At 36.9% G+C, this 27,094-nt stretch overlaps 2 protein-coding genes across 10 annotated transcripts; one reads left to right on the top strand and one right to left on the bottom strand.

Annotated features, from left to right (window-relative positions):
* Window positions 1–1,006: 1,006 nt before the first annotated feature.
* Window positions 1,007–10,439, top strand: LOC113718705 (uncharacterized). 9 transcript variants are annotated; one of them, XR_011825578.1, is made up of 8 exons: window positions 1,007–1,166; window positions 1,350–1,434; window positions 3,884–3,991; window positions 5,728–6,124; window positions 6,958–8,754; window positions 8,835–9,007; window positions 9,105–9,206; window positions 10,246–10,439. XR_011825578.1 is itself a non-coding variant. In XM_072072970.1 (7 exons), the coding sequence occupies exons 5-7, from the start codon at window positions 7,038–7,040 to the stop codon at window positions 10,248–10,250; spliced, it is 2,094 nt and encodes a 697-aa protein (XP_071929071.1). In that variant the 5' UTR covers window positions 1,007–1,166; window positions 1,350–1,434; window positions 3,884–3,991; window positions 5,728–6,124; window positions 6,958–7,037; the 3' UTR covers window positions 10,251–10,439. The 9 variants fall into 9 exon arrangements, 5 of the variants coding, with proteins under 5 accessions (XP_071929071.1, XP_027099403.1, XP_027099404.1 ...); XR_003454607.2 differs by having other exon boundaries at window positions 9,967–10,439; XR_011825577.1 differs by adding an exon at window positions 9,967–10,082 and having other exon boundaries at window positions 8,835–9,206.
* Window positions 10,440–19,868: 9,429 nt separating this feature from the next.
* On the bottom strand, window positions 19,869–20,486 carry LOC113718335 (uncharacterized). Its single transcript, XM_027243246.1, has one exon. The coding sequence runs from the start codon at window positions 20,484–20,486 to the stop codon at window positions 19,869–19,871; it is 618 nt and encodes a 205-aa protein (XP_027099047.1).
* Window positions 20,487–27,094: the final 6,608 nt, after the last annotated feature.

Here is a 27,094-nt window from a genome sequence, read left to right as displayed (position 1 = left end):
TTTCCTATTTATATCGCCTTTCTTACACTATATGTTCAGTCTGTTCATGCAGCATTCAAGCTCATCATACTGAGCTGGGCATTCACACTTTTATTCCTACCACGCAGCGCGCGGTTCTTGCCTCCTAGCTTTGTTGAATACAATCAAACCATCATTGGATACCAGAACACTTTGTTTATTTTTTAATTTTTATAAAAGGAAAAGGTATATAATAACCATTATTGAGCAATCGATGTTTCTCGTGTCAATAAAGACCACACTTTGAAGCATACACTAATAGTTCTCTAATCACAATAAAAAATATAGTATAGCAAATTATAGCTACAAATAATGCAGATTGTATAGAATTTCAATTAAAAAAGATTAGATATCAATAATTGACCTTATTATTTAAAATATTTTTTAATACAAGTATATTAGCGAAAAGATCCATAATTCAAGCATTTGTACATGATGTAATTCTGGAATCTCTATAGTCTCTTCAGAAAAATTAATACAGATGACAATGCAAAATATTCTTTAGATTATAATAACGTAAATGCATCGGTTTATAGTAATAAATCAAAGTATTCACAATTAATCTTTTTCCAATGAAATGTGTTTAGCTTTTTGGTAAGTTTTGTTCTATGGGATGCTTTTTCCCTATACATTTTAATGTTTGACATGTACATTATTTGGTTATGAGTGACATAGAATTTTATTTCTTTTAACCTTAATAAAGATTTTATAAATTTTATTAAGGTTAAAAAAAATAAAATTCTACGTCATTTTAATTTTCGAAGGGTGCTAGATCTTTTCTTACTTTTTTGGTTAAATAAAATTTCAGATTACGTGGTTTGATTATTCACTTATTTATCATTCTCCTTTCCTTATTTCTCAACATCTTTACTTTTAAAGTACTCATTTCACCAAAAAGCCAAAAATAAATACTAGATTGAAATAGTCCAAAACTTTGAAGACTAAAATAGTAATTCCACCGACCATAAATGTGAGAAACTGTGGAAACTGCAAAGACATAAATAAGCGCCTGCTTTCTTATCTCGAAACAAAAACCTCTTTTCTTTCCCTCGTCTGAAAATCCCCTCTTCCTTCAATTTCAACTCTCTGCTTTCTCTTGACTTTGCTCTTGATTTTTCGTCCAAGCAGAAGAGGAAACAAGAAATAAGGTAATATGCTACTAGTAGATATCCTTTGATGCTGTTGTTCTTTACTGCTCTCACTGGAGCCCGACATTGCATTTATTTGTCAATAAGACGGAAAGATTGAATTTTTATTGTTCCATCAACAGCAAAAAGATTGTTGTCTTTACAGAGTGCTAAACTTGTGTATGTTTGGTTGAAATCTTGCAGGGTTTTGTGCTAAGTTTACTTAGATGATCAAAAGACTTCAGTTTTAAGCTGATAAGACAATTTTTCCTACTTGAAAAGCAAGAAGGTAGATCTTCATCTGCTTTTTGTCAAGTTCTTTTATCTTGGAATTGCTAAATTCTATAAAGGGTTTCTGAAAAGTTATGATTTTGATGTACTTTGGTTAAGTATGGAGTTAGTTGCTTGAACTTGGATAATTACTAGTTTGTAAGTACTAGCTCAAGTTTTCTTTTGTCTTTTTGTCTTTTCAATGAAATGGGGAAGCCAAGAAGCTGGAGTGATGCTCTGGCTTGATGTTTCTTCTCCTGTTGTATCTTTTCCAATTTCTATATTTTTTCTTGTTTTTGTTTAATTTTTCCTGTTAGTTTCTAAATTTGAAGATGCTGAAAGCAGTTACGAGATTTGTTCTTTATGTATCTGTTGAATTCCATATTGTCAAGCCTAAAGCTGTTTCTCTACGAAGTACAACAAGTCTTAGAGGAAAGTTATTTTCTTTATCCAAATCAAAGGCAACATCGGCCCAGTGTTAACTAGTTGTTCTGATGTCATAAATGTGCCATTTTAATTAGTAGAACATGTAAAAACTGTGTACTGGGTTTTTTGATGTATAGGCTATATCAGAAATTTTGATCTATTTTTACCTTGTACATTCAAGATGTGGTTACGTTTTGTATATATATTTGTGGTTGTGTATATGATGTTTGATGTTGCTGAATGCACTGATGTCTAACCATGGCTAGTATTGCATATGGGTGTTAACGAGCTGAGTCAACTGTACCAAAATTGGAGTGCTCGAGTTGAATTTTCAAAGTTGAGCTCCTGAACGTGTACTCAAGGTAGATTTGATTAAAAAAGGAAAAATTAACTTACTCCACCTCAACTTGAGTAAGCTACAGAATGAGTCAAGGCTTATTGAGCCTGAGTTCAAGCCTATTGAGCTCGATTATTATGGAATAATGGAATTCTCAAGAATAGATAGAATAAAACTTTTCATGAATTATGAGCTCAACTCAAGTGATGCTCAAGCTGCATTCTAGCTCAACTCAAGCTTGGTCAACTCTAAGTCCAGTTGAGCTGTTGACCAAGCTGGTCGAAAGCGGCTTGCAAGCAACTTGGTCCAACTGCCCCTATTCGCAGTTTCTTATAATTGTTGGTTATAGCAATTATTGGTGTCCAAGACGCTATGCCTGTTTTATGTTGTTTAATAAAACAGTGGCATTTAGATCTAAAAATGTGGTTAAAATGTTTAGTTCAGCTGCAATTCGATAATCTCTTTTAAAGTATCTATGATTGTGTGTTTTGCATTTTACTCTGGAACCTATTTAACATTGTCTCAACTGCATGTCAATGTTGTCCACTCTGTCTATAACTCAGACTTTGTAACCATTCATATTCGTTCAATTCCGTGAACTACTGTCCTTGTTGCTCCGTGTTGTTTGGGAACCCAAAATGTTGCTAGAGCTATTAATAACTGGTACTCTGCTGTCTAAAATAACTGAGTTGATTGAATTGAATGAAGCACGTGCTGTCTTTTCCTCGTAGCTTTTAGGTCTGTTGAGTAATCTCTGATCATTCTGCATTGAAGAAGCTGACTCTTATTCATGAGGATTTTGGAGTCAATTGATTGATTAATCTTGAAAAGGAGTCTTCTTTCAATTTCTTACCTTTTTCAAACACTGATAACTCATAAATGTTCTTATCTGTACCTGTAATATTTAAATAGAATACTTCTTATCCAGTTCAAGTCATTCCTTGTTATAACCCTAGAGACCTAGTTCAACCCATAAACCTGATATTAACGTGTTTAAAAATGCATGACTTTTCCAATTATTCCTGGAGTTCCAGGCACAATTCAAGATGATTTTTTCCCCTTTAGGATTGTTTCAGAGACTTGACAATCATTTCTTTTTCTTGAATTTCTCTCTGATGGTTTTTTCCCCCCTATGGGTATTGACATAATGAAGTTTTTAGTTCCAGATACTGATTAGGAATTCTGAGTCCTTTTATTCATGTTTGTGGGTCTTGTAAATAGTTGCATTGACTGAACAAAAGATACTTTGTGTTCATTTTCTCAGCTTTATGGTGATGTTTCATTGCTGAATCTGTTTGACAGTTTCTAGTGTTCTTATGCTGAGTATGTGATCACAGTCCACTTATTTCTAAGCATGGTCTTCAATCTTGATCAGTGCTGAATCCTGGATTATATTGTTTGATCTCATATGATGTACTTGTAAATACCATTGACACTATCAATCTTGAAGTTCTCAAGTCTTCTTTTGGAGATATGGTAAGCCATAGTGATTCTGTCGTGTCCTATGATATTCCTATTCTCTTTGGCTAATGGCATCAGTAATGTCCTTGTGTAAATTGTGTATATGTATCTTTTGAAATCAAAATGAAGCCTGTAAATACTTTTTTCTTCATTTATGAGATTTGATCAACCTTCATACAATTGGGCAGGTATACATACTGCTGTGAATGAGTAAAGTTGATACTGGTTAATTGTTTGTTTCCAGATAAGACATTGGTGCTATGGGAGGACCCACATCATGCTCCTTTACAACTAGTGCCTCTGGATGTCTTGCACAAATTTGAAATTGTGCAACAGCATGTTGGAGCCATAGGTATCATGTGGCGTGGATTGATAACCTTGTTGATGTCTAGTAGCTTTCATGTATCTTTATTTTTTATTATTGTTATTTTCAGGAGATTTGATATATAGTGTCTAGCTAAAGATTTAGCTACTTTGCAGCTGGGTTGTGTTCCCCATGCTTGATGAGTTATATATATGTGCGTTTGTATGTATGCATATATGGTCCAGTCTGTGCCTTTTGGATTTCTGTTCTGGCATTTCTTGAATAACAAGCTGGTATGCGGTCCAGTCTGTGCCTTTTGGATTTTCTGTTCTTGCATTTATTGAATTATAAGCTGGTTGTCATGGATTTTTTTTTTTATTAGTAAGGATGTGTTTACTTAGTAAGGATGTGTTTAATTATAAGCTGGTTGTCATGGATATTTGTTGAGATATGCCAACTTTTCCTACAGATTTTGTTAGATTATGTTTGGTATCAAAATAATTTAGTTATTAGAAGAATAAGGATATTTGTTAACCAAATATCATGTTGGTTTGTTAACAAATATTTTTGCTAAGATTTGCTAGTAGAAGAAGATTATATTTTCTTGAGACTTTTAGGATAATTGTTAACTGGATATTTTGCTAGTTTGTTTCATGTAATCACTATAAATAGTGAGTTGATGAATGAATAACACAAGCTTATCTTCAGCTTCAATACAAGTCTTTTATAAGCTTTTTTTCGCAACACTAAGGTGATGTTTCTTAGTTTATGCCCCAAAAAACCAACAATATTTTTTTAATTAGTAACGATGTGTTTGCTATCACTAAAATGGTATGAGGTTTATATAGTGCTTTTTTATGTGAATATTCACCTGCTTATCTTTCCTTACTGTAATGCCTGAGTCTAGTGTTCTTAGCTGGCACTGCATTTGCATTAACAAATCTGATGGAAATGTAATTGCAGCACCAAAAAATCATGGTCACCCAATCATTACTATTGGGGCCAAAGAACTTTTGGTTTTGTCTCTTTAATAACAAGAGGCCTTGGTTTATAAACTTCACCTCAATGTATTATCAAAAGAATTTTTTTTTTTGTTATCCAAGTAAATCCTTATGATAATTGGCTTGAAATCAAATGAGCACAGCGTAGTGCTTCTCATCATGAATGCACCCTTCTTGAATTAGATGAAATTTTGTGGAAGGAGGATTGTGTTACAGGAATTGTACTGCCCAGTCCAGAACAGAGTCAATGGAAATGGGCTTTTGACTTTATAATATGGAGAATAGTGTCTTGTTGATTACCACTATAAAGATCAGGAGTAGATTATTATTATTATTATTATTATTATTATTTAGCTACATTGTTTTTTCCATAGGTTTCTGGGTCTTTTGTAATTCTTCACTTGGATGCATTTTATTTTATTTTGTTGTTTAACCTCTTTTTTCGGGCACAGGATGGAGTTTGGTTGGTGAGGGAAGTGAAGCAACCAAAAAAATATTAATTTGAAATTAGAACTTATGGAAAAGTGGTCCAACTTTTTGTGTTTGTTTAAGAGTTGACACTGTCAATTGTTTGAGTTTAATTTTTCCCAGTAGATGGATTATCTTTACTAGAGGATGAAATTTCTTTCCTATTTGCTATTTTCTATCTTCATTTCTTTCACAAGATTTACAATCCAAGCCAAGGAATAGTACCTTTTGGAAATCCTTTTTCCCATTGCCAACCAATTTTCTTTTGGTAACCAAACAAGAGCGGATGTAACCTAACATTGGAATACCATGCAGTTTTGCTCGATTTCCTTTCCCCACTGGATTGCTGGAACCAAACAGGGCCTTGCTGGTTGATCGGTCGGTCGGTGGGTCGGTGGGAATAGTGGGATATAGTTTGACATAAATCTTATTCAGAATTGTCCATTTCCATCCTCATCTGTCATTGTCATTATTTGCAAGTGTCATCTCAACTTTCCAAGTGCTTGCTACGGAGCTAGCTGCAGTCTTTTTTCCTTTCAAGGTTGAAAACTTTTGGAGTGGCTCTGGAAGAAAAAAAGCTGTATGACTAAGAGTCCTCCCTCTTCTATCACTTGTAGATGTCTTTGCCTTTGTTCTTTACTGTAGTTGTTGTCCTGCAAAAGAAATATATCTGCTCAGTATTTGACTTACAGCCCTCGTGCCAACCCACCAGGTAAAGTCTATCCTTTCTCCGCATCTTATTTCCTTCTCGTGGATTGAATTGCCTATCTGCACATCCTTGCTTGCTGCAGTTTCCCTGTTGCTTTTGGTGTCAATGACATTACAATCTGGTGCAACTTTTCCCTTCCACATTTTGAAAATCTTTTTCTGATGATATCCCAGAAAAAATCTCCTATTTTTAGACTGTTATCTTGAAAAAAGGGCAAGGGAGGGGGGGGGGGGGGGAAGAGAGAGAGAGAGAGTGGATTATCTGTATTTCTGCTTTCATGAGTTGTGGTCGCACTGCTTCAGTGGCTTTAGGTTCTGTCATTTTTTTCTCATCCTTCCTTTTTCCCCTTCCTTGAATGTTTTATATGCATGGTTTTTGGTTTGAACAATTATCATGTTGTCCTTGGAAAATTTGCAGAGAGAGAGTGTTGTCCTAATTACCATTTGGACAACAAAAGTTGTTTAAAAAATTCCTTGTATTCTTATGGTTTGGGCTCAAGTTCTTTTTCTTTGTTGAAAAGAAAATCAATTTGATATTCTACTGCTTAACATATCCTAATTCATCAGCAACAATCTCTCATCAATTAATCGCAGAACCAAATTGGTCTACATGTGAAATTTTCTCCTCTGTTGTGCTTTCAACATGTCCTTTTTCCATTTACCAAGTATACACATTTAGAATTTTAAGATTTTTGCCTAGTGTAGCATGTGTGATGGGGGTGAGAGCTATATAAAACTGTTAGTCAGTTGGAGGACATTCCAGAAGCAACTCTAATGGCATTAACCAGTTTCCTAGTAATGATGCTCATTGTATGTTTCCTTCATGCTTTGATGCAGCTCATCTTTTAACGCTTCCTTAGATCCTTGCTGATTGGAGAACTTGTGTGCGCCATATTGGGTCTAATAAAATTACGGTTATGGCTTCAAAGGATCTTTGGGCTAAAATTCAAGACCATGGGACAGCTCTTGATGAGAAGAAGACGCGAATCAGGTGCAATTATTGTGGAAAGGTTGTCAGTGGGTTTAGTCGCCTTAAGTACCACTTAGGAGGAATCCGGGGTAATGTGGTTCCTTGCGTGCAAGTTCCTAACAATGTGATGGAAGTATTTCGAGATGAGTTACTTGAAAAGAATACAGGAAATGTCAGTAGGGAAGTTGGGGAACTTTGTTCCCCTAACCTCCCTTCAAGGAGAAACTCATTGCCTCGTCCAAATTCTGCAGAGCCTTATCATCCAGGGCGTACAAAAACTTCTGGCATGGGAAGTGAAAAACGGCGGAAGATTGCTGCACCATCTGAAAACCATGAATCTCTGTCAGCCTCTGGTACCAATATGACACTTGGTTCTCAATCAGCTGCGAGTAACCAATGTTCCTCTTCAAGGGAATTTCAGAAGCTGATAGGTAGATTCTTCTATGAAACAGGAATTGACTTGGATGCTGCAAGATGTCCTAGCTTTCAGAAAATGATGAATGCGAAGTTTGGTTCTGAACATACAGCATACCCGATTCCTAGCTCTGAGGATTTAAGAGGGTGGATCCTGCAGGAATCAGTGGAAGAGATGCAACAGTATGTGAGAGAGATTAAGAGTTCATGGATGAAGACAGGGTGTAGCATCTTGTTGGATGGGTGGGAAGAGTTGACAGGTCGGAAACTTCTGAATGTTCTAGTGGCCTGCCCAAAAGGTACAATTTACATTCGATCTGCAGACATTTCTGGGTTTGATGAGGAGGGCAGTTGCATGCTGGAATTCCTGGATGATGTCCTCAAGGAAGTTGATGTTCAGAATGTAGTCCAAATCATTGCAAACTCCAAGTCATCCTGGATGGAGACTGTTGGCAAACTGGTGATGGGAAAATACAAGACACTTTTCTGGACAGTTTGTGCTTCTTATTGTCTAGAACTTATGTTGGAGAAAATGGGGACAATGAAAAAGGTTAAAGAGACAATAGATAAGGCAAAAACTATCACAAGATTTGTGCATAGCCATGCAACTGTTCTGAAACTTCTGCGAAGTCACACTTCCATCAAGTACTTGGTTAGACAATCCAAGTTCAAGTTGACAGAGCCTTTCTTAACTCTTGAGAATATGGTCTCTGAACAAGAGAACTTGCAGAACATGTTTCTTTCGTCTGCTTGGAAGGCCTCGAGATGGGCTTCCTCAATGGAAGGAAAAATAGTGGCTGACTTGGTGGCTGATTGCTCGTTTTGGACTGGAGCAGAATTGGTTGTTAAGGCGACCATACCACTTGTGCGTGTTATAGACTTGATAACAAAGAATAATAACCCACAATTGGGTAATATATATGAGATAATGGATCAGGCCAAAGAAACAATCAGAGAGGAACTCAGTGACAAGGAATCTACATACATGCCATTTTGGAAGGCAATTGATGACATCTGGAATGGACGTTTACATAGCCCTCTCCATGCTGCAGGGTATTTCTTGAATCCGAAGTTATTTTATGTTAATGATTTCTATACAGATTCAGAAATTACCAGCGGCCTTCTGTGCTGTATTGTACGTTTGGTTGAAGATCCTGGTTGTCAAGATATGATAAGTTTGCAGATTGAAGAGTATCGTGCAGCAAAGGGTAATTTTGGTCAAGGAAGTTCGGATCTGCAGTCTTCTCTAGGTGATATTATACATACTTCACCTTTAATAATTAATCATCTAGTCCAAATTTAGTTATTCTGATTTATGTATTTGTTTCAGAAAGCTGGTGGTTCAAGTATGGAAGTGGATATCCTCAGTTGCAGCAACTTGCTATTCGAATCTTAAGCCAGACATGTACTGGTGGCACAAAATATAATCTGAAGAGGAGCTTGGCTGAGAAGTTACTCACTACAGGGAGGAACCCAATAGAGCAAGAGAGGCTGGCTGCAATGGTATTTGTGCATTATAATCTACAACTTCAAAATTTCAACCTAGGTATAGCAAATGACTTAGCAAGTGAAGACATTGACCCGATGGATGACTGGCTAGTTGACAGATCACAACCTGTTCTGACTCAGAGAGACCAAGAGAGAGATGAATTTACATGGAAGGAGCTGGATTGTGGTTACACAATAAATGGCAGAGTGGAAGGTAATTCTGGATATTCTAAGTTTCATCCTAAAAAAGAGCCCCATTCAATTTGAGTTTTGGACAGGCAAAATTGATTGCAGAACTCTTAATGGCCCTCAACATCGGTCTGTGTACTTGTCTGTTGTGTTCGTTTATGTCTAGTTTAGTTTAGCATCTTTTAAAGATATAGGCCTGTAATAGGTTTAAATCATCAGCATTTTTGTAATGCACATCCTTGGCAAATTTGAGAGGCAGATTATCGGGCCTGTCTTTTCGGGACCAAGATTGCTGCTTCAGAACTTCTCGTGTGGTAGTAACAGAAGGCAGTTGGCTATTGTGCACTAAAAGGTGAAAAATCATATACTGTTTCACATGTTGTAGTAAACAAAATAATGTTGGAATTTGGAAGCTTTGGCTAATGGCTAATAGTTTGATTGCATAGGTATATTATATATGTTTTAACATGCTAGTCGTTTTGTTTTCATACAGTTTGAAAGATAAGGAAGCCTTGGTAGTAATTACTTTGCAGTGACTTTGCAAGCCAGAAAACAGCTTGAATGATCTTTGTTCCTTTCAGTATGTTTAGTGATTATGGTTACATGTTTAGCGAATGATCTTGGTTCTTGGGATGAAACTAGTGCTTGATGATTTGGAGGATGAAGAGGTGTTTTTTAAGTGAGAGAGAGCGGTGGTTGAAATGGAGATATATTTGGTCTGGATTGTTCCTTTTAGTGAACTTTTGAATGTGCATGAAGAGTCTTACTTCTTACTCTCTTCTCAGAATGTGCAGATTCTCCGAGTCAAGAGTGCTTCATCCTAGGGGTTTGATTTTGATCATGGAACTACACTTTATCCTTTGCTACTTGGATGCAGAGACTGGACACCCACGTCCCATTGGTTCCTTCTAATACTCTGTTTCCTATGGAATAATATATGATTGCCAGAATGTACCATTGTAGAATAATAAACTGTTCAATATCTCGAGTGCTAACATCTGTAAATGAGCATTTCCAATGTAGATAGTAGTTACTTTAGGTTGACCCTTATGAAACTTTTGCAGATTGAGTCACATGATCAAGATCAAGATGCTATCATCGAGGGCCTCAACCATTAGTTATTTGGTGTTCTGGTTCACAAAGAAGAAATGTCAAGATTGCACCATTCATTTCATTTTTTTTTCATTTTTTATTTTTAATTTTAAACCATCAGTTAATGGTAATAGTTCACAAAGAAGAAATGTCATGAATTTCATCATTCATCTTTCTTTTCTTTATTTTATTTTATTTTTTTTAAAAAAAAGGCCTAAAGTGGATAGATGGACTGTTTCTTATCACATAATTTAGCTATTACTCAAGTCAGAAAGACAATAATGTAATTGCTTTTATTGAAGTATTTGTTTAACTTTAAAATACGAAAGAATATCCAGTGCAGCAACAAGTCCACTACATGTATTCTATAACATGAATCATCAAGGGGTAATGAGACTGAAAATAACCAAAATTAAAATCTAAAATTCATGAATTTAAAGATTGGTTGAAAATTAAAGGGTAATCTGGCTTTAGTTTGTGGGCGCAAATCCAAAATTAGAGGGTTTATTTTAAGTCTCAGAAAGTTTATAAGATTGTAATGTCCATCACGTTAGGGCCTATTCTCTATTGCTTCAACCTTTTGTTTTTCTCCCATAGGCCAACAAATCATGAAAGGTCTCCAAGACTTAACTTAGTTTATACATAGATTAATCAAGTGATCGTGAGATTCTCGGATCGACTCTCGAGCCCTCTCCTTTTTGGCTCTCCCTTGTAATGCTTGGAATTTCTCAATTAATTTCAACAATAAATTATGAAAATCTAATAAAATTTATTTTCAAATATTTGGAGAAAAGCTACAATTATTTTTGAAAGAACCAATGAGCTATTGTGTGTAATCATCTTTTTTCGACTTAAAATAAGTGATTTGAAAGGACGAAGTAGAAGTTAACAAAGGAATCTGTAGTACATCTATCTATATCTATTTATATCTATCTATCTTTACTCTACCATATAAAAGTGCCTTGAGTTTTAGTTAGTTAGGCGTGTAAGCAAAATTTGGTCTTAATTGTTTTGATACCAAAACTACCCTGCTCTCCAATAATTAGATACATTTTACTATATTTTAATGAAAATCAATAAAAAATGAAACATCCTTTTGAGTAATGGTGAATTAAGAATTTAATACTCATATTAAAAGATAGTCTCATAACTGAAATAGCACTATGGATCATTTACAAGTCAACATTAACAATAAACCAAAAAAACTTACCAAAACTAAAACAAAAAAATGATAAAATGATACAAAAATGACAAAATATTATCCAAAAAATTGAAAATTCAACTCAAATGTCATAAAAGAGAAAATTAAGGTAGTTTGAATACAAATACATAATTATAGATATTTTGGTACCAATAGTACCACCAGTCTTAGCTAGACTAAAGTATTAATAGAGTTGGCCTTAGTTTTTGTTGATGCCCAAAGTACTTTCCATAATAAGCCACATGTATTTGCAAAAAATGAACAAAAAATAAAAGGCCAAAAGTATATAGAGAGGCAGTTTGTTAACACATAATATAGCTACTCAACTCAGAAGCTGATGTAATGCCTTTATTTATCATGGAATAAAGTTTCACTATACCCAAAAAAAAAAAATCCAATAACGATTAGTGATTATTGACATAAAATTAGAGTCAAGTTTTCAAATTTGAAAATTGACAAAAAAGTAAAGGGTAATGAGGGTTTTGTTTGTTGCCACAATCACCAAAATCACATGTTATCCTTGAAGTTTTTTTTCCTTTTTTTTTTTTAACTCTTCTATTCCTCCTCACATCCTTCCTATCTCCAATTGACACATGTTCGAACCTTGAATCTGACAGCGAGGAGAACTCTAAAAGCCTTCCCCTACCTATTAGGCCGACACCAATGGTTGGTTCCTCATCCTTGAAGTTGATTATGAAAATACCAATACATTTCTTTTTCAATATTTGGAAAGAGCTCCCATTATTTTTAAAGAAGATAAGGGACTATTGTGCATAAGCATCCTTTTCCAACTTAAACTCAGTTATTAAACAAGTCGAAAAGTAAACTTAATAAAAAATTAAACCTATAGTACAATATCTGGAGAAAATCTTACTAACCTCAGGATTCATTTTGAGATGTAAATCCTACTAAACTTGGATTATGGTGTAACAACTCATACTCTCGAGTCTCAATCTCTTGCGATTTAAATTCAATCCATTGTTCTTGCATTTTTGCCCCTCTTAACTCTGATGCAAAACCGGGAAGCATAATAGGTGGGGAAATAAGAAAATGTTCAATACTTCAATGTTTCAATTTAGGAGGAATGCTATATCTTAATGAGCTTCAAAAAAAAAATCTTTTAATGGAAGAAGGATGAGATTTAAAAAGCGGAAAGGGTGTATCTTAATGAACTTGATGCCCTAACACCACCAAGTAAAGTGGACTCATTAGTGGTGTCCAGCAGTTGATTAGAGAATTTAGAGTTTCCCAAAAGATAACCAGTTCAGTCATTTTGATGGCCATCCATTTGCCAACTTAAGAGTTGTCTAATTTCAAAATTTGCACATCTCAATTGCAGAGTTAGGAATTTAAATGAAATGCTTTAATTGGAAACAAAGTGAAATCAGCCAATTAAAGGATACACAACTGATCATCCAGATTCATGTAACTGCTAAGCTCCAAGTGTTCGTCTCATTTTTTTTTCGAATGGTTGAATGGTAATACAAACCGGTCTTTTCCATTTTAGCTCCCGATGGCAATGATCAAAATGTTATGAAGTATAATTGAATGGATCATGCTTATAAAGTGAAGAAGAAAGTGGATTAAAAGAATGAAACAGAACACTCTCTTGCAGGAAGAACTCATTAAGAGAAACAGGAGATATTTTCTGCAATGTTTACACCCACATACACCGATGTACACGATGATGTCCTGGATTATCAATTGATGATGACACTCTGATCATTTCCGATTTCCTCCTGTTTTTCTTTGACTGTCTGGGCTGAAGTGCAAGAAGAAGGAGTGCAATTGTGCAACTCAATCCTCTGCAGTGTGGGTATATCCCCTAAGCAAGAAGGCATTCACAATTTGAGTATCTCAAGACAAGGGAGGTGATCCTCCGAGTCTGAGGCATTCCAATGTGCAATGTCCAAAGTCTTTAGCTTCAAGACTTTGAGTTAAGAAACTCTTCTTCTTTCATGTCCTATCTTTTCCCCAGAAAGGAAACAGCTGATAATATGAGAACCTCAAGATTAGGCAATTTCCCAATGGTTGAAATTGTACTCCATGGTAAAGGAAAATTTGCGAGCTTCAACTTCTTAACAGTTGACAGTTTGTGGAAAGTAGAATTCACAATGATAATGAAGTAATTGGCCACAGTAGAGCACTTTGAGTGACTCAAGTCGAGTGAGGAAGTCCAAAATCGGAAAACGATTGCAATTGGAAGTATGATCTCGTGAATCCAGAAATCTGCTACTCAGCTTTTGAAGGTTGGGTAAGAATCTCATTGTCTTCTCAATAGCTTTATCGAAGAATAAACATGGCATTGAAAGAGTCTGTAAGCAATTAAATCTGAATTCTGAAGAATTACTCCATGAATTCTTGATTATACAATGGCAAAGTGCAAGACCCATCTATTTTGAGATGCCTCAATCTCAACAAGTTCCAAATAGTGTCAAGCAATTGCATTCTATTATATGCTCTCACTAGAAGAGTTTCCAGCTTCTGCAGGTTGCTTATTTCCCTTGGCATACTTGTTGAGGAAGTGCGAATGGATAAGAATCTTAAAAGAACCAACTAGGATATGCAATAAGTAAAGTGTCACAGGACAAGCTGGAGTAGCGTGTAGCAGTCACGGTGTCGTTCTATTCATTTAACATAATTAGTTGTAAACTGTGTCGTTTTACTTATTTAGAAGAATTAGTGGTACCGTGTCGTTTTCATAATTGTCACGTAGCAAGGTTGTTAGAAAGGAATTTTCAGGAGTTGGTTCATGCAGCATTCGGTTATGTGCAACATGCAGGCATTGCATGCAACCTTCAGGCATTAGTATTAAGTAGTGGACTCTGCACCGAGAAAAAACAGACTTTTGATTGATTTGTAACAGATTTCTTGAGTGAAAGGAATAGTTCCTTCCTCTGCGAATTCATCTACCATCTTTTCATTTCTTCCTCTCCACCTTGATTCACGTCTTCATTTCTGTCCCCTCAAGCTGAACCCCGATATTTCTGCCAAGAAGCCACTGGGAATAGCTTGGGTTGGTGACAATTGGCATCAGAGCAAGTCGATCTTGTGGCAATGGCGGAAACTAGAAGTAAAATTTCAGAAGAGAATGTCAAGAGATTGGATAGAGAAGTCACAGATTTGGGAGTAGTGGTTAAGAACTTTGGAGGGTCAGTAGGGGATCTGCATGCTAAGTATGACAGTCTGATGAGCATGATGGCTCAAATGTCACAGGATTTTAAGAATTTCGCCAAGGAAAAACAACCCTTGGGAAACTCTCAGAGGTCTGGGAACGGTCAAGGCTCTCAGTCACAAGGGTCTGGAGTGAATCTGGGGGAAAATTCTGGCGGAAGTTTAAATGGAAGTCCAGGAGGAAGCTTGAATAGGAGTGATAAATAGAACGAAACAATCCTTCACATCTAAAAAAAAAACTAATTTGGTCTGGCAACGTATTTTAGATCAAATTTTTGACTTGAAAATGTACATCCAAATCACATACTCAAATTTCGAGAGGCAAAATATGAACAAAAATAGCATTCTCTTGAAAACAACCTTCAACCACCACTTCTAGGAGAAGAGGGAATGGATGGCAAGAGGTTTTTTTTTTAGGAAAATATTAATTTTCCTATTATTTGCCACTTGAAAATATGAGCACTTGACTTGGACGTGCAATTTTTTTACTAGAATTTTGGATAGAAATAAGTTGTTAGACAAAATTTATTCATTTGTAATATGTGGTGGACTATTTTGCATCATTTTATAAACAAGAGACCAAAAAAAGTATAAATTAACCCCATCAACTGCACTTTTGCATTTGCTCTACCAAGTGCAAAGAATCCGATACTACATCTCTACTATCCCAAGGATTCGAGGCACTATATATTCTAGACATTGTAAAAGTTTGTCTCAAGTCCAATCCCGTCCATTTAATTTTTAGATCAAACTTACTATTAATTGCATCTTCCAATTGATGTTCCTATCAATTCCGTCCATTTAATTCTAGATCAAACCTATCACTAGTTGCACCTTGCAATTGATGTTGCCATTGTAGAGGCCCTATCCATCTAGTTTGGACTCTTGGGAATACACCATACAACTTATAACAAATACACATCATGAAAATTAAAACAACAAATATGGATAGTTATTAATATCCACAGTAAAAGTTGTGTTTCGATACGTTATTGTTTTTAGTATCTAAACTTGTTGATATTCTATACACATCTATTATATTAATATATACATTTTTTTGCTGTATTCATTGCCAAAAGGAGATATTGGGCCTCCCAAATTGTGGCATACTAGAACTAGTCCATTTTGGACCGGTGTATGGCAATGTTTTGAAATCCGGACTAATAAATGAATTAAATAAGCTTCTGATTCATGGTTTAACCAATTTGATCAATTCAATTCCAGTTTAATGATATTGAAAATTTTTTATTATTTTAATATTTAATTACTTGGACAAAATTCATAAATAAAAAATATTTAATGAAAAAACCAGTTCAAAGACCAGCTCTTGATAGGATTTGATTGATTCATTTGACTTTCTAAATTAAATATAGAATCAGACTGAAACCATAATCAGTTCATGACGCAATTGATCAAGATAAAATCGAGATACATCTATATTAATATAATTCCAAAATCACTGAGGTCCAATTTCTCCAAAACTAACGAACTAGGCTTCATGGATTTTGTGATCAAGAATCTGCAAGAGCTGTTATGTTCAAATGCTGATTCAATTCTTCAGCTGCAGTATCAAATGGAGATGGTTCTTGGAAGTATATTATCTCTCAGAGAAATTTTTTTTGAAATTGGGGAACTTTTCTGAGAACAGGAGGAGCAGAGAGACCCTTGGATACGTTTCAAAGACATTGTATACCAGACTGAATTTGTCATTGATTCATTTATTGCCAGAAGTGGTCATCTTTGGGAATGGAAAATGGGTCTGTTTGATGTCCTGCAACAGATTAAGATTGTCAGTAGAGAGGTGAATGCTATTAAAATCAAAAGGACTACCAACATTCAAGTCCTCAAATTTCCAATGAACCTTGGTGGTTTTTCTTCTCTGGCTAGTTCAGAAAATTTTGTTGGATTGCGAGGTCCCAACCATGAAGCTGGAAATGAAACATAGAAGCCCATTGGTCATGTGTAGTTTTTTGTTGATATAAGTGAAAAAGATCGCGGACCAACTCACTAATGATTTCGCAGGGTTGTGCATACTCTCGATTATGGGAATGCCTGGCATTGGTAAAACAACACTAGGCCAATATATGAAAATCCTTTGGTTCCCTTATGCTTTCATGCTCATGCAAGGGGTCACGTCAGTCATGCATATGAAAAGAGAAGACTGTTGCTTGAAATTTTATAGCTAGTTTGTGGGGAAACTGACCAAGTATGGAAAATGGAGGTTGAAGATTTAGCTCCAAAGTTGTATCAAAGTCTCAAGGGCAAGAAGTATTTCATCTTCTTGGATGATTTGTGGGATATTAAACCATGGAATGATATAAAAGCCTCTTTCCCAGATGATGAGAGAGGTAGTAGAATTATGTTCACAAGCAGATTTCAACATATTGCTTTGGAAACTGGATGCATGAGCATGACTTGCCCTTTTAATCCAATATCAGAATCTAGGACCTAGGAATTGTTGCAAGTCAAGCTATTTGGAAAAGAAAGATGCCCTCAAGAACTTCTTAAAGTTGGACAGAAAATTGCAGCAGAATGCAAAGGTCTGACTCCTGCTGTGGATCTGACAGCTATGATGGCAAGAAACACAACACTTTGGGGACAAATTGCTAATAGTTTAAATGCACACCTTCTTGAACATCAAGACAGACGGTGTATGCACATACTGGAACTTAGTTACAACCAGTTACCAGACCATCTGAAACCGTGCTTTTTCTATTTTGGGGCATTCCTTGAGAACAGAAAAGTGCCAACAAATAATTTGATCCTGTTATGGATTGCAGAAGGATTTCTTCAACTGCAAAAAAATGATGAAGGAAGTTCAGAGGATATAGCTCGAAATTACTTCAATGATCTAATTGCCAAAAGCCTTGTAATAGATTCCAAAAAGGATCCTTCAATGGAGGAAAGCAAGCCGTGTTCATGATCTACTACATGATTTTGTGCTGGCAAAAGCCAAAGAAGAGTGCTTCTTGCAGCAGCATACATGTCTTGATTCCAAGGATTCGTCTGGTCATGCCCAGACATTGTATGAGCCATACCATCTTTGCATCTATTCTTATTGGGAGTGCTTCAAAGCATCAAAGCCTTTTGGCCCACGTCTCCGCTCGTAGTATCATCAGCCCTTTTGCATTCTTGCCCGTTTGAGAACTTCAAACTTCTCAGGGTGCAGGATCTTTCAGGCATCCATGTTGACTTTATGTCACCAACTCAAGCTGTTCCCAATGGCTTCTTGGCAGAAGTATCGGGGTTCAGCTTGAGGGGACAGAAATGAAGACGTGAATCAAGGTGGGGAGGAAGAAATGAAAAGATGGTAGATGAATTCACAGAGGAAGGAACTATTTCTTTCACTCAAGAAATCTGTTACAAATCAATCAAAAGTCTGCTTTTTCTCGGTGCAGAATCCACTACTTAATACTAGTGCCTGAAAGTTGCATACAATGCACAAGATTTGTAAAATCGGGATCTTACGTAGGATCGATTTTAGTTTCATAGAATCGGATCGTAAGATCGTAAGATTCCACCAAAAGTTCCTAAATTTACTAAATTAATGAATTTGAAATTGATATACCATTTTGTACCTTCTAAAAGATATCAAATAAATAAATTACTCATAAATATATAACATTTTTTACTAACAATCTGACAAGTAATAAAGAAGAGAACATAAACCTGTTATCTATCATGATTTCAAATCTTAAAACCAAATGCTTTATAGTTTACGCAATCATAATTTCAAATATAAAATAATTATCAACCTCCAATGATGAAATCTAAACACATGGCTGCCATCTAAGCAATGACATCTCCATTGCCAAAAGATACTTTTTCAGAAACAATAAATTTCTCACTGCACAACCAGATTGATAGGGTTGTACAGCCCATAGAATCTTACTGTAAGGGACCTCATGCTAAAGAGTGGATGCACAATTGAACCACATTCAGTCGATCAAGACATAAACCACATCAAATTGATCTAGCCAGGGGCGTTTTGTGCTTATTGAGAGAGTGTATGTCAGTCACCTGATGCATACATAGCCTAATTGTAGACTTGGAGGGGGGAATTAAAATAGCTGTCTAGGACAGTCCCAATAAATCTGAACTCTCAATCAGTGCACCTCAGTTGGAGACAAACCTGTTGGGATGCCTTGAATCAGGTCTTCGATCCATGGCGACTCGACTATGTTGCGTTTCGCTGAGCTGTTTGGGGTAACGCCTTGGCTGGGGGGCCCGGGAGGCAGCGTTGCCCCTGGTGGGGGTTCGGGGGCAACGCCCCCAAAGCTTACGGTATATATAAGTTACCGTGTCTGTTTTATTTTGGGTTTTGGTTCTGGACCTATTTTTGGGTCCGGTCCGTTTAGTTGTTTGGTTGTATATATATACACCTTATATATACACATTCGTTCCAAACCCTAATAGAAATCTGATTTCCCCTAAAACTGTTCTACTGTTCTTGTTTGTTCACTTGTTTTGTTGCATCTGGTATAACAAAACCATTGGAGGGTGTAACAAGAAAGTCACAAGATTCTGGGCCTATATCTGAATTTTGAATTAATGACCATTTTACTAATAACTTCAGAGATTAACAACATCGGTTGCAACATGGAGAGTTCTCACTTTTTAATTGTTTGCACATCATCAGACTTCAGGTAACATACATCGGTGCTTTTTTTGACTTTTTGAGCAAAAATTGTTAAAACATTGCAATTAAAGGCTGCAATTCTTTGATAAATTACAAGCCTACCCCAAATGTTTTCATTTACTTGCAAAATGGAGTCTCGTATTTCACATATTAGCAAAATTTTGTAGGATCGCTGTAGGATCGTAGGATCGTATGATTCTATACGATCCTACCGATCCTACTCGATTTTATGATTGATTAATGCAATTTGCGATTCTGAATGCGATCCGGATCGATTTTGATTATCTAGATCGTACGATCCTACGATCCTACGAACCGGATCGCGATTTTGACAACCATGGCAATGCATGCATGTTGCACATAACCGAATGCTGCATGGACCAACTCCTGAAGATTTCTTTCTAGCAACCTTGCTACGCGACAATTATGTAAAACGACACCGTACCACTAATTCTGCTAAATAAGTAAAACGACACAGTTTACAACTAATTATGTTAAATGAATAGAACGACACCGTGACTGCTACACCTTACTCCAGCTTGTCCTGTGACATCTTCCCGCCCTTAACTGCAACCTTGTCCTCAAGGTTCAAAGTCTGGAAATGCAGCGCATATGAATTCAGCATCTTCCCAGGTAGCATTAGATGGAGAAGAATTGAACCATTGGACCAACCATTGCACTGCCGTACTATTCTTCCTCTTGACCATTCGCCTGTCTAAGACTGCCATTGGTTGGACCTTCAACTGCCATTCTTCATCCGAATATGGTAATGCTGTACTAGGAACCACTTCTTCTCCTACCTTCTTCTTTAACAGTGACACATGGCAAACAGGATGAATTTTCGAGTCTTCTGGCAATTTCAACTTATAAGCGACAGCTCCAATCCTTTCAATCACCTGATATGGTCCGTAGTATTTCGCAGCAAGTTTCATGTTCTTTCTAAGAGCCATAGAGATTTGTCTGTAAGGCTGTAACTTTAAGAATATCCAGTCTCCTACAGCAAATGTCCTTTCTGATATCTTGTTGTCTACATACTGCTTCATTATCGCTTGAACTTGCTCTAGATTATCCTTAAGCAATCTCTCCATGCCTTGCCTGTTCTGTACATAGTATTCTAAGGCTGCTACGTTGGTTTGAAGATATGGTCCAATGGTCACCTGTGGGGCCTTGAACCCGTAAAGAGCTTCAAAAGGGGTCATCTTAATGGAGAAGTGGTATGAAGTGTTATACCACCATTCTGCAAAAGCCAACTACTGGTGCCAGGACTTGGGTTTCTAATGAGCCATGCACCTCAAATACATTTCCACACACTGATTCACTCTCTCGCTCTGTCCATCACTTTGAGGGTGATACGCAGAACTGAAATGTAGTTTAGACCCCAAGAACCGAAAAAGTTCCTGCCAAAATTGACTTGTAAACGCTTTATCTCTATCAGACACTATACTTTGAGGAATTCCATGCAGCTTACAGACATCATGAAGGAAGAGTTTGGCCACACCAACAGCACTAATTGGGTGGGATAGACTTTGGAAATAGCTATACTTGGTCAACCGGTCAACTACAACCATGATCACATTTTTTCCTTCAGATTTTGGAAGCCCCTCTATGAAATCCATGGTAACATGGCTCCAAGAGTACTGAGGAACTGGGAGGGGTTGCAACAGCCCAAGACAAGCGACATTTTCGTGCTTGCATCTGCTACAGACATCACACTCTTGCACCATTTTTCTGATATCCTCCAGCATGTGTGGCCAGTAGAAGAACTGTTTAGCTCTTAGGTAGTAGGTTTGTATTCCAGAATGCCCTCCTGTGTAAGAAGCATGGATTGCCTGGATTACCTTCCTTTTTATGTCTCCTCGTCCTCCAATATAGATTTTCCCCTTATACTTCAATATACCATTTTGGTAGCTATACTCAGAGTTCTCAGCAGGTGCCAACAATAAGCTTTGAATTTTAGTTTGTACATCTGCATTCTCGCTGTAGCTATCAATAACTTCTTGCAACCAAACTGGTGTCACGGTGGATAATGCTGCACATTCCGTTTGATCCACCCCTCTCCTAGACAATGCGTCAACCACTACATTCTCAGCTCCCTTCTTAAACTGTATCTCGTAACTCAACCCAAGCAATTTAGTCAGCCATTTTTGATGCAAGGGAGTAGTGATCCGTTGCTCCAGTAAGAACTTCAAACTCTGGTGATCAGTTTTTAGGACAAAGTGATGGCCCTCTAAATAATGCCTCCATTTGTTAATAGCAGTTACCATAGCTAGTAATTTATTCTCATATATGGACATCCCTAGGTGCCTTGGTCCTAGAGCTTTGCTCAGATAAGCCAATGGTCTTCTTCCCTGCATTAGAACTGCCCCAATACCCCCATAACAAGCATCCGTTTTCACCACAAATGGCTTGGTGAAATTTGGAAGTGCTAGCATAGGAGTTGAACTCATAGCTAGTTTGAGTAGTTCAAAAGCTTCCTCTGATGCCGTAGTCCATATGAAACGATCTTTCTTGAGCATATCAGTCAGAGGCTTAGCGATGGCTACATAAACCCTGACAAACTTCCTGTAGTACCCTGTCAACCCCAAAAATCCTCTCATCTGTTTTACCGATGTGGGTTTTGGCCAATTAGTCATGCACTTGATTTTATTGTTGTCCGCAGCTGCCCCCTCCGAGCTAATAATGTGGCCAAGGTATTCTAATTTTGGCTGTGCAAATGAACACTTACTTCTTTTTGCAAATAGCTGATGAGCTCTTAACCTCTCCAGAACTTCTTCAAGATGCTGCTTGTGTTCCTCTAAACTTCTGCTGTAGACTAAAATATCGTCAAAAAACACAAGTACAAATTTCCTCAATTCCTGTTTAAATACCTCATTCATCAAGCTCTAGAAAGTAACTGGAGCATTATTCAGGCCAAATGGCATGACTTTAAATTTGTACAAGCCTTCATGGGTTCTGAAAGCTGTCTTGAAAATATCCTTGCCTCTCACCCTTATCTCATGATAACCAGCCCTCAAATCAATTTTGGTGAAGTATTTTGCCCCATATAATTCATCTATGAGTTTGTCAATTAAAAGCATAGGATATTTGTCTTTGATAGTCAGCTCGTTCAGGTGCCTATAATCTACACAGAATCTCTAGCTTTCATCTTTTTTCTTGACCAACAAAATGGCCGAAGCAAATGGGCTATTGCTAGCCTGGATAATCCCATTTTCCAGCATTTCCTTAACTAGTCTCTCAACTTCTGCTTTCTGAATGTAAGGGATCTTATATGGTCTCAACTTGAAGGGTTGAGCGCCCTCTTTGAGAATGATCTGATGGTCATGGGACCTTGGTGTGGGTAGACCCTTAGGTTCTGCAACGACATCTTCAAATTTAGCTAGCAATTCCACAACTTCGTTAAGGACAGGTTCCTCTTCCCCTGGTTGGCTCTCTGAAGTCGCACATATACACCCCAAAACCCCATAAGTGTGCTTCCTGAATCACTGTTTTGCCTTACTACCTTCAACAAGCTCACTTCCCCATCACAGCTACCACTACTTAGCGTTACTGTCTGACCATTCTTGTTGAACTGAATGAATAGTGAGTTGAAGTCAAAAACTACTGGGCTATATTTCCTTAACCAGTCTACTCCAATCACCATATCACTCCCCCTAGCTTCAATGTCCTCACCTGGTGCTGGAACTCCAATACACCCATTCTCCAGATCAAAGGGTTACAAATGAACCTACTATACAACTTTGTGCTATCAGCCATAGTTACTCCCAGGGGTTTAGTAGGCATCAGTTTGCACTGTAATTGCTTTGCAAGTCCTTTATCAATGAAGCTGTGAGTGCTACCACTATCGATGAGGATAGATATTTCCCTATTCTTAATAAAGCCCTTAATCCTAATAGTTTTAAAGCTCACATTACCAGACAAGGCATTCAAGGAAATTTCAATTTGTTCATCATTCTCTAACAGTTGACCCTGGTCATCTAGACCTTCCTTCTCTACTACTTGTATCAAGTACTCTTCGGAGTAAGATTCATCAGTTAAGATGAAATTAATATGTCTAAATTGGCAAACATAACCCGGGGTATATTTCTCATTGCATTTGTAGCACAACCCAAGCTCCCTCTTAGTTTGAAAGTCCTTTGGCGAAATTTGTTGGTTGGGTAGTTCTGGAGTTTTTGAAGGAATAGAAGAAGAAGGGAACGAGTTAAATTTGTTGGAGTTTAAGGCTGAGTGGGTTGTGTTTTTCTGGGCAGGAAGTGTATTGGAAGATGGCTTGGTCATTGGTTTGGAGTATCGATTAATGGCAGTGACAGTGATTTCTTGTTGGGTTGCAATTCTATGGCCGAGATCAAGGTATTTGGTTTTAGCATCTTCACCATGGACTTAATTTCTGCTTTTAATCCACTAGTGAAAACAACAACATAATATGATTCAGACATGTGAGGGAGAGAAGCCATTACCAGGGCTTTGAGCTATTCGAACTTTTCCACATACTCTTCTACAGTTCCCCTTTGCTTGATTTTACTGAATTCTTCCACAACATTCCTGGGGTTCTTTTTCCAAGTCTTCTACAAATTTCAGTGGCTAACATCCCCCATGGAAGGTCGTCCCTCCCTGCTTGAAATCCGTGGAACCATGTATCCGCTCTCTTTTTCAAGTACATTTCAGCGATAGGGACCTTCTGGTTCTCTGGGATCTGATGAATGTGGAAGTATTTCTGAGCCTTCCTCACCCATTCCTGGGATCTTTTGCTTTCAAAGCTTGAAAACTCAATCTTGGGCAGTCTTTGTCCACACCTCAGGATTTGCTTTATGGGGGATTATTTTGCTTCATTGTACGATGTTGGATTGTGGTGGATTCCAATATCAAATTAATGGATTAAATCCACTAATAAAGGAGACAAATGAAAAATTTTATTACACTCAAAATGTATACAATAACAACACTCATAAAATAAACTTATACTAGACACTACTAAATTGAGCCTTATTATTGGGAATATTTGTTTTAATTTTTTTAGAACCTTACTCTTGAGAAATCTGCTCAAACACTCATTTAACAACTGTGTTCGTTTATTTTCCTTTCTTTCTCTTGAGCTCTGATGCATTCAACTGAAAAGTGAACCCCTATTTATACTAGTAAAACCCTGACATGTAGCTGCAATTTTTCTCTTCTCATTAATGCATAGCTCTCTAAAAATCTATTGAAGATCACGGCTAGAACGGCTTCTCAATTTGAGCGTGATATAGCAGCAATAGATTCTCACAGTCACGCCGTGAAAATGGACTTTTACAATTGTCCATTCTTCCATGTCAGAAAACTACTACACTATTGTACTTTGCTTGTGGTAAATGCATATGGTTCAATGGTGGGATTTAGCATTAAAGTCAATGATGACTTTCAACCCAACCTCTCAGCATTGACTTTTCACGTAGTCATATCAAGAATCTCTCAAAACTTCATGAACTTGGAAGGATTCAAACTCTTTGTGAATATATCAGCAACTTGTTCATCTATGTTGACATACTTCAAGTCAATTTCTCCTTGCAACACCTTCTCTCGAACAAAATGATACTGAACTTCAACATGCTTTGTTCTCACATGAAATGCTGGATTTTCAGCCATGCGAATAGCTGACTAGTTGTCGTAGTATAACTGAACTGGGTAATCAATTGGTTGGTGTAAGTCCTTCATGAGTTGCACTAACTACGTCCTTTCCTGTGCTGTTGAAGCTACTGCTCTATACTTTGCTTTTGTATTGGATAATGACACTGTCGATTGTCACCTTACTACACCAAAAAATTTTGATTAATCCAAAGTTGAACATATAACCTGCAGTTGACCTCCTTGTATCATGAACACCCGCATAGTCTGCATAACAATATCAAGTCACTTTGCAAGTTTCTCCTTTCTTGTACAATAGACCATAATGAATGGTCCCTTTAATATGTCTCAAAATTCAACGCATAGCTTCCAAGTGTGTTTCTTTGGATTTTGCATGAATCTACTCTCGATCCCAACTGCATATGATATGTTAGATCTAATCAAAGTGAGATAAATTAAACTACCTACTAACTATTTGTACATGGTAGTATCGTCAAGGTCTTTACCCTTAGTAGAGCAATATCTGGCATTGATCTGCATTGCAGTTGAGATTGGTTTATACTCGAGCATCCCAAATTTCTTCAATAAATCTTTGGCATACTTATTTTGGCACAAAAACAAACCTTCATTGGTCTTATCAACTTCAAGACCCAGAAAATGTTTGGAAGCGCACAGACAAGTTTACTTTAGTTCATTGAATTTCTTCATCATCATCACTTGTAATGATTAGATGATCAACATACACAAGGATAATAACTAACCTTCCACTGATAGCTTTCACGAACAAAGTGAAATCTATAGGTGCCACAAAATATCCACTTTGAAGCAAGAACTCAACTATCTTGCCATACCATACCCCAGGTGCTTGATTTAATCTATATAAAGTTTTCTTCAGTTTGCATACGTAACTTGGTCGGACCATGTCTTCATACCCTTTTGGTTGATCCATATAGATCTCCTGATCTAGCTCTCCATGAAAGAAAACATTTTTTACATCTATCTTCCAAGCTTCCATGACTTGTTGGCTACAACTGCAGATAGAACTCAAACCGTGGTCAGCTTTGCCATTGGACTAAATGTTTTATCATAATCCTGCCCATATTTTGAGAAAATTCATGAGCAATGAGACGTGCTTTGTATCTCTCAACTGAGCCAACTGGATGAATCTTAACATTATAGACCCATTTGCAAGAGATAGGTTTAACATCTCTTGGTCTTGAAACAAGATCCCAAGTCTCATTTTGGTTGAATAGTAAGTAGATGGTTCAACTACTTCGTCATCTTCTGTCAAAGCTGCATTGGCATACTTAAGATTTGGCTTTATCTGTCTAGTTGATCTCTGGAGTTGTATAAAAGAATTATCATTGCCTTCAATCTTCTTGAACTGGCTTGGGCTTTTACCTTCTAGGGTTAGATCATGTACTCTTGTTTGCTAAAGACTTTTGCTCTTCTCAAGTGAACGAATATTGATTATGTCTTCAGCTCTCTCTTGATCTGTTTCTAGTTTGTTGGTTTTAAGTTGATCAGCAGATCTCTCGTGTAGCTTCTCTTCTAACTCTTGTAAGTCTAGCAACAACATTCCCTAGGGTGACCACCAAGATGATGCCTCAATGAATACTACATTTTGTGAGACATAGCATTTTCCAGTCGTGGGTTTATAACATTTCCAACCTTTCCGATGATTATCATAGCCCATGAATATATAATGAATGGACTTCTTATCGAATTTGGTTCGAAGATGACCTGGCACAAAAACATAACAAACACACCAAATACGCTAAAGTGAGTAACATTAGGTTTAACATTCCATAGTTTCTCAATTGGAGAAATAAAGCCTAATTTAGACTGAGGTAGTTTGTTGGTCACATGGACTACCGTCTTTATGAACTTGGCTCAAAACGTAGAGATACATTTTTGGAATGTAGCATGCTCTTGCAGATCTCTGCAAGATGTCTGTTCTTCTACTCAACTACTCCATTTTGCTGAGACATATTAGGACAAGTCAGTTGTCGTCTTATCTTGGACTCCTGCAAGAATCTGGTGAACTCATTTAATGCGCATTGAGATTTGTTGTCTGTGTGTAGGAATGTTATATTCCGGCCTACTTCTTTCTCGACTTTGTCCTTGAACTCTTTAAACTTGTTTAAAGCTTCTGACTTTTCCTTCATAAAATTAGCCTAAACACATCTAGAAAATCATCAATAAGGGT

The sequence above is a fragment of the Coffea arabica genome, chromosome 11e (assembly GCF_036785885.1).
Source record: "Coffea arabica cultivar ET-39 chromosome 11e, Coffea Arabica ET-39 HiFi, whole genome shotgun sequence".
Lineage (NCBI taxonomy): Eukaryota > Viridiplantae > Streptophyta > Magnoliopsida > Gentianales > Rubiaceae > Coffea > Coffea arabica.
This window is presented reverse-complemented; position numbering and strand designations above follow the sequence as displayed.